The sequence below is a fragment of the Cervus canadensis genome, chromosome 19 (genome assembly GCF_019320065.1).
Source record: "Cervus canadensis isolate Bull #8, Minnesota chromosome 19, ASM1932006v1, whole genome shotgun sequence".
In the NCBI taxonomy this organism is placed as follows: Eukaryota; Metazoa; Chordata; class Mammalia; order Artiodactyla; family Cervidae; genus Cervus; species Cervus canadensis.
In genome coordinates this window covers 41,942,865-41,951,066 of record NC_057404.1, presented here as the reverse complement: position 1 = coordinate 41,951,066, position 8,202 = coordinate 41,942,865, and the positions used below count along the sequence as shown (strand labels likewise).

The 8,202-nt window shown below is 42.1% G+C and overlaps 1 protein-coding gene across 4 annotated transcripts in view; it reads left to right on the top strand.

Moving 5' to 3' along the window:
• The window catches only part of CENPE (centromere protein E), a 75,677-nt gene extending 68,303 nt beyond the window's left edge, over nucleotides 1-7,374 (top strand). For 3 of the 4 annotated variants that reach the window (XM_043438616.1, XM_043438614.1, XM_043438613.1), the window contains 3 exons: nucleotides 2,455-2,638; nucleotides 4,240-4,502; nucleotides 7,007-7,374. In XM_043438616.1, coding sequence (XP_043294551.1) covers nucleotides 2,455-2,638; nucleotides 4,240-4,502; nucleotides 7,007-7,101 — 542 coding nt within the window. In that variant the 3' untranslated portion in view covers nucleotides 7,102-7,374. The remainder of the gene's footprint in view (nucleotides 1-2,454; nucleotides 2,639-4,239; nucleotides 4,503-7,006) is intronic. The other variant, XM_043438615.1, reaches the window with a different exon arrangement.
• The last annotated feature ends 828 nt before the right edge of the window (nucleotides 7,375-8,202 follow it).

The following is an 8,202-nucleotide window of genomic DNA, read 5'->3' as shown; positions in this document are numbered from 1 at the left end:
TAGAGAGTCCGTGCGCCGTAACTAGAGAGTCCGTGCGCTGTAACTAGAGAGTCCGTGCCCATAACTAGAGAGTCCGTGCGCCATAACTAGAGAGTCTGCATAACTAGAGAGTCTGTGTGCATAACTAGAGAGTCCGTGCCCATAACTAGAGAGTTCGTGTGCATAACTAGAGAGTCCGTGCCCATAACTAGAGAGTCCGTGTGCATAACTAGAGAGTCCGTGCGCATAACTAGAGAGTCCGTGCACCATAACTAGAGAGTCCGTGCGCCATAACTAGAGCGTCCGTGTGCCATAACTAGAGAGTCCGTGTGCCATAACTAGAGTCCGTGCGCCATAACTAGAGAGTCCGTGCGCCATAACTAGAGAGTCTGCATAACTAGAGAGTCCGTGCCCATAACTAGAGAGTCCGTGTGCATAACTAGAGAGTCCGTGCGCATAACTAGAGAGTCCGTGCGCCATAACTAGAGAGTCCGTGCGCCATAACTAGAGAGTCCGTGCGCCATAACTAGAGAGTCTGTGCCATAACTAGAGAGTCCGTGCGCATAACTAGAGAGTCTGTGCGCCATAACTAGAGAGTCCATGTGCCATAACTAGAGAGTCCGTGCGCATAACTAGAGAGTCCGTGCGCCGTAACTAGAGAGTCCGTGCGCCGTAACTAGAGAGTCCGTGCGCCGTAACTAGAGAGTCCGTGCGCCGTAACTAGAGAGTCCGTGCGCATAACTAGAGAGTCCGTGCGCCATAACTAGAGAGTCCGTGCGCCATAACTAGAGAGTCCGTGCGCATAACTAGAGAGTCCGTGCGCCGTAACTAGAGAGTCAGTGCGCGCATACTATAGAGAGTCTGGCCATAAACTAAGATCCGTGCGCATAACTAGAGAGTCTGTGCGCCATAACTAGAGAGTCATGTCTCATAACTAGAGAGTTCCGTGCGCATAACAGAGAGTCCCTGCGCCGTAACTAGAAGATCCGTGCGCCGTAACTAGAGAGATCCGTGCGCAGCAACTAGAGAGTCCGTGCGCCGTACTAGAGAGTCCGTGCGCATAACAGAGAGTCCGTGCGCAGTAACTAGAGAAGTCGTGTGCCGTAACTAGAGAGTCCGTGCGCATAACTAGAGAGTCCATGTACCATAACTAGAGAGTCCGTGCGCCATAACTAGAGCGTCCGTGTGCATAACTAGAGAGTCCGTGCGCATAACTAGAGAGTCCGTGTGCGTAACTAGAGAGTCCGTGTGCCATAACTAGAGAGTCTGTGCCATAACTAGAGAGTCCGTGCCCATAACTAGAGAGTCCGTGCCCATAACTAGAGAGTCCGTGTGCATAACTAGAGAGTCCGTGCGCATAACTAGAGAGTCCGTGCGCCGTAACTAGAGAGTCCGTGCGCATAACTAGAGAGTCCGTGCACCATAACTAGAGAGTCCGTGTGCGTAACTAGAGAGTCCGTGCGCCGTAACTAGAGAGTCCGTGCGCATAACTAGAGCGTCCGTGTGCCATAACTAGAGAGTCCGTGTGCCATAACTAGAGCGTCCGTGCGCCGTAACTAGAGAGTCCGTGTGCGTAACTAGAGAGTCCGTGCGCCACAACAAAAGAACCCACATGCCTCAACTAAGACCTGACAGCCAAGGAAATAAATAAATGATAGTAAAAAAGAAAGAATCAGAGATAGTGTTAAGGTGATCACAGCTCCAACCTGAAAAACTTCAAGAGATAAAAATAGATCTGAGCATTCCTTGTTGTTACAGGAGGATCAGTATAAGTAGTCTTGATTTGTGACTTTCATGTCCCTGATTTCAGAATCATTCAAAAGGAAATGAACATCGAGTGTCTTACCCACACACACCTTTACCCTTCTTTAAGAAATTGCCAGTGACCCAGTGGATTAGTCTCCGTCAGAAAGCACCTCACAGCTTCATGCAGTTTTATCTAAAATGCACAAAGCAGTTCCTTACATTATTTTTGCACACGCAGTATAGAATCCTTAATAATGTGTGCTTTAATATCAACTCAGGTTTGTTTCATGAGCAAGCATATACTGAGCACTAGTACTTCACTGAATGTTGGTGGAGCCCACACACACACACTGCAGGAAGAAGTGTGCCAGGCGACTCCACTGATCATAGAAGACAGACAAGTGCGGGACAGCTCTGTCGGGAGGATCGTAACTACCGCAGCAAACAGTACTAACAGGGTTATGGTAGTGGAATCGGTAGGTAGAAAGAAGCAGGAGGGTTTAATTCAAATTTGTTTAATTTGAATTAAACAAATTCACCTATGTTTAACTAATGCCTATTTAAAGTTGATGACTAAATAGGCATGTGAGATAAGGGAGAAGGAAGTCAGGGTTGACTTCCAGATAGATGGTGGTCGAGGTATTTTTATTTTTATGACTTATTGCCCTTTGTTATTAATTTTGAGCTATTAAAATTATCACCCACCTGTCTGTGCTTTCGCATCCACAGTGGTATCAGAACATGTTGATACTCAGCCTTCAAATAAACCCTTAACCTGTGGAGGGGGCAGTGGCATTGTACAAAGCACGAAAGCGCTTATCCTGAAAAGTGAATACATGCGGCTAGAAAAGGAAGTTTCTAAGTTAAAGCAGCAGAATGAACAGCTCATGAAGCAAAAGAATGAACTGTCAAGGTAAGATCGCCTTATATGATACAGAAATTATACTTATGTCTGTTACATGTTGGGGAGAATGGTGTAAATACGTAGGTTTTGTCTTTTTAGTTTGTTTTCTTTTGAGGGGGGGGACTTTTTCCCAACTAAATATTTTTTAAAGTTCATATGTCTTTTCTAAAAGGAATAGGAATACAGTAGCACCATTCCATGTTTGCCATCTATCAACTGACCTATGTTTAACTAAGCCAAGAACCAGGAAGTAAGAAGAGATCTCTGAGGGGGCAGCTCATATACACCGCAAGTCCATGGACCCAAGTCAGTGAGCCCCTCCTCAAGGAAGGGCCCCTTAGGTCCCTTACTGTAGCTGCTTAGTTTTACCTGTAAACATTTCTAACAAATTTAATTGTTTGGCTTCTACCAAAGAATAGAATCTTGTACTAACCTCTACCAGTGATACAGTAGAGGAAAACTAGGCATTAAACTAAGTAAAGTCCACAAATAACTAATTCTTTGTAGTGAGTGCTGTCAAGCAAACAGCAACATCAAAAAGTAGGACATTATGAAAGAGTATATAACAGAGAGAGATATATAACTCTTGGTGTGGGGAGGGGTGTTGATCAAGAGATTAACCTTTAAGATTCAGTGTGAAAACTGAATAGAAGTTAGGCCAGATGGAAGGAGAGGCAGGTAAGCTCTCTAGGCGGAGGGAATGGCATGTGCACATGCTCTGAGTCAGAAAGAGTGACCTGCTGGTGGAACTGAAAGACATCCAGTGTGGCAAGGGCAGAGAGACGGAGACAGTGAGGTGCAAGTTGAAATCCCAGAGGAAACTGGCCCGGATAGCACAGGCCCCCAAAGGTCATTGGGAGGACGTTTGGAGGGGATCCTAAATGTAACGGAAGGATTGCCTCCCCTGGAGGAGACCCTGACCTTCCGAGATCAGACAGCATCTCAGTATAGGAGGCCCCAGCTTAGGAGTCTGTTTATTGTTGCCCAAGCAAAAGATAGTTTTGGCATGGACTGGAATGGTGCCAATGCAGATAAAAATAAGGAGATGAATTTGAGAAATAAGTATGAGGAAGAAGGAGCCCTAGGATTGTTGCCCAGGTTTCTCTCTGGAGGAACCAGAGCAATGCTGGTAGCATTTCCTCTATGAAGCAAGAATATAATGAATCCAGAAAAGCACCACGAATTATTTCTCTTAAAATAACAGATAGATTACAGTCATCTACCCCAGAGACTAATTTATCAAATTATGGCCACAAAATACACTAGATCATATCATCGATTCATTTAAAAATCTGATATCATTTCTTTTCAAAACCCCATGATTATGGAGATTTACTACAATTACTCAGTTTATACTGACCTCATTTCATTTTCTGAACTGTGGAAACAGTCCAAACAGGAAGCATTAGGTTGAAACTAGAATGTAAATATGATAAAATGCTAAATTTTATGTTACGTATATTTTAACACACACCACAATTTAAAAACATTTTTTTTAACTTAAGTGTGAATACATTGCAGGAATTGCAGTCTTGTGGTCTCCTTTTTTCTCCTGCTTCTCCCTCTCGCCCACCACTACCACATTTAAGCAATTATCATCATCTTTCCAGTGAGGTCAAGACATGGAAGGAGAGAACTCTTAAAAGAGAAGTTCACAAAGAAGTAACTTGTGAGAATTCTCCAAAGTCTCCTAAAGTGACTGGGACACCTAAAAAGAGACACCATATGTCTTCTCAATGCAAGGAACGGAATATCCAAGATCCTATACCAAAGGAGTCGCCGAAATCTTGGTTTTTTGATAACCGATCAAAGTCTTTGCCAGTACCTCCTCCAGTTCGCTATTTTGATAACTCAGGTTTAGGCCTTTGTCCAGGTAGGTAAATATACTGGTTACTCAGAAATGCGGGGATAACAGTTGGAACTTCTCTTTACCACGTGACCCCACAGGGCAAGTATCAACAGGAGAGGATGGAGCAGACCAAGCTCATGGGGCAGAGACTTCATTACTTTCTCGGGGGACAAAGATTCTCTGAAGTGCAGTCACTTTTTACCGAGTGAAGTCTGTGTCTTAAACTGTCATCTTTTCCCTGAAATGGACAAGCAGCACTCCCAAGGACATAAGGACACTACCCTATGCACAAAACTACTTTTACTGAAAAAGATTTTCTTATGAATTCAGTGGGCCAGTATTTCCAGTAGGATTATATTCATTTTACACAAGCCAGATCATAGACTTGTATCATTTACTTACTGATTCAGTCAACAGAATTCTTTACTGTCAACTCTGTGATTCATATTATACCCTAATGGTGAAGTAATAAGCAAAACTAGATGCAGTTCCTGTCCGCCAAGAGCTTACAGTGTAACAGATATAGACAGCAATCAGGTAGTCAAAGTGAAAATTCTAGAGTGCAGAAGGCTCTGAGGCTTACAGTAGGTTTTTGATTTAGTAATATCACGGAAGTCTTCCTTGAAAAAGAGAACAGAGCTCTAACAGGTTAACGGGAGCTAGCTGAACAGAGAGGAGGGCAGAGCATTTACAGATAGAACATTAACCGCCCCAGCCAGAGTAGGAGGGCCCGCAGTCGGGGGAAGGGCTGAAGGAGTATGACGCGGCCAGGGTGCAAGGAACACAGGCTTCTGTGGATGGAGCCAGTGAACCGGAGAAGGGAGTTAAGAGCCAGACCTGCAGGACTGTGTGGAGAGTGTGAAAGAATTTAAACTTGATCCTGAGAGCATATGGAGGAAGCCTTCAGGTTTCAGACAAGAGCAGAGGAGCGTGATGACGCATACATTGGGAACACACTGCCTCAGCTGTAAGGTAACCCACAAATCATGGGAGCAAGAGTTTGACAGGTGCCTGAGCAAGGGGGCAGCGTGAACTTGGCCAGGTACAGCAGAGTCTAGGAGATGTGACAGGTGGGAGAGATTTGGAGGCAGAATCAGCAGGCTCAGTGCCTGATTGGATGAAATGGGTGTCAGGTATCAGGCTCACCCCAGCTCTGCAGAGGCACTGTCCATAGAGATGGGGGACGTGGCGGGAGAAGCTCTGTGATATGTTGTGTCTTAGCCTTTCCCACCACATGCCCAGGAGTGACAGTGTGTCCACCTGTCAGAAATACCCTACTATGCATTTGTAGAAACATAAAAAAAACTTCTTCAAAAGAGGCGGCTGCCAGCTATTTAAAGCTCTGAGCAAAGGTTGCCAGGGTGTATGAGAGCTCTGAAAAGTGAAAGTTTTAGTCGCTCAGTGGTGTCTGACTCTTTGCGACCCCATGGACTATATCTCTCCAGGCTCCTCTGTCCATGGAATTCTCCAGGCAAGAATATGGGAACTGTGACAAAGAAGGAATCAGTTCATTCTCATCAACTGCACATCAAAATTGGATCAAGTCAGCACCTTGACAGTGCTCTTAGGGAGATAGTAAGGAACAAAGCAATTTGGAAAAAAAACTGAAACTATTCAGCTCTTTGAATAGTATTTAACAAACATTTAAGGACCTTCCACTAGTTAGCACTTTCATAGAGCTTTTGGTGTATACACACACACATACACATACCATTTTAGAAGAGTCTTTGGAAAAACTGATAAGTTTTATAATCACCTCTTGATTTTATTTGACAGTGCCAAAGGCACATGCATAATATGAACTAATCCAACTGCAAATAAAAATGCTTAAGTCTTTTTTTATCAATACGTGGATCTTTCTGGTACGATTTTTAAGTGAAATAAAAGGCTGGGGGATACATAAATCAAAAATTCACCAATTCAGAATTAAAAGACATAATCCTTGAATTAGTATTAATAAAATATCAATCCAAAAAATTGTCAGTTTTTTTAATTATAAAAGGAAATTTTCATTATCTCAAGATCAGCTATCCTAGATTTATGCATATATAATTTTAAAACAATTATTACTTATAAATAAATAGATGGAGTTAAAATGCTTTTTAAAGCTTCAAAGAAAGCTTTCCAACAATGGCTAAGTATTCTCTAAAATACATAGTATTTGTATAGCACACTAGTTTTTTCCCTAGAAATAGGACAAAGGAAAACCAAACTCAGCTTATCTGTTTGATTCACTTTGCTTCTCAGATTGATGGATTCCAACTGAAAATTTATTACTTCTAGATTTTATGTACAATATGGTTTTTCTAACCATTCATTTTATGAGAAAATGGGGAATAAACATCTTCAACTCTGATGAAGTGAAGTATACCTTTTTAACAAGGAAGTTAATGACCGTGTTGAAGGGCCATGTTTTATTCTTCATATGTCTACTGTCACATCATCCTTTCCACTTCAGTTGTATTTGGGTTTTGTCTATGTTTTCACTAAGGTTACTTTTGTTGTTGATTTTTTTTTTTCCTCCTCAGAAGAACAAACTGCTGAAGTGGAGACCGAGAATCCCCAGCCAGGTCCTTGGCAAATGTCGTCAGGAAAAGATGTGCCGGAGTGCAAGACTCAGTAGACTCCACTGTGCCGCTTTTCTGGCGGCCCCGCTTTCCATGTTTGGAAATGTCTGTTCATGTCTTTATGTGTCTGTCCCTGGCAGTCATGTCACAGTCCAACTTCAGTTCAGTTCCCACTTTGCCACTAGGATTGGAAGATGAAAGAATGGGATGCATTCCCATAATCTAGAATGCTGATAGCAATATACCTTCTTAAACGTGGTAATCCTTTAGAAGATGAAAAGTTTTATTTATTTATATGTTTTATAAAGAATAAAGTTATTGAAGGAAATTTCCAATCTTCCCATGTATACATAAAATGTATATATTTTTATTAATACGAAGTTATCCATTTATGACTTAGAGAATTCCAAAGCATAATTCATAAATTAATATAAAGTATCATTTGATTAACAAAATTACAGACTCTTTTAGTGCCTTGAACATTCAGTAAATGTTTGATTAGTTGTTCTAGATCACAGCACCGTGTAATTTAACTGATGGTTTCTTGGTGGGATACTCCGGGTATAGCTGGCCCTCCTCTCTTCTTCTATGTTGACTTTCAGAATTTTGCTGTAAAAACACACACATGCATTCCATATTTAGGCTGTTAAGGGATAGCAAGTGATCCAGCCTCGGCATTTTCTAGTTTTAATCTTCCTTTTGCTGTAACAGCTATGGAAGTTGTTTCTCACTTTCCAGTTACAACCCACCCCACTCCCTATGCAAGCACTCTAAATTGGTTTGTTATTAGACTTTGTAGTCGGTTGCACTTCATTAGCAACTGGAAAAAAACCACATCAATTTATTGTGCCCTTCAATTTTAGACACAAGGAAACGGCGCCAGAGTTTCTATCAAGGTAAAGTTTTCTAAACCTGAGGTGCCCACAGATACTCAAGGCATCTGGACTTCATGCAGCTGTAAAACCTCTGAAGTTTAATATTAACTTTTATGTTGGATCCATTTTTCTAGGATACCAAGGTCCATACGTTCTTTTGTCATATCCCCAGAGGGGTCTCTGGCCTATAAGGAACTATGGTTTTAGAAAGTATCTGATACTTTATATCATGCGATTTTGAAAAACCACACAAAACAGCAAGATGCACTTAGAACAGAGTTA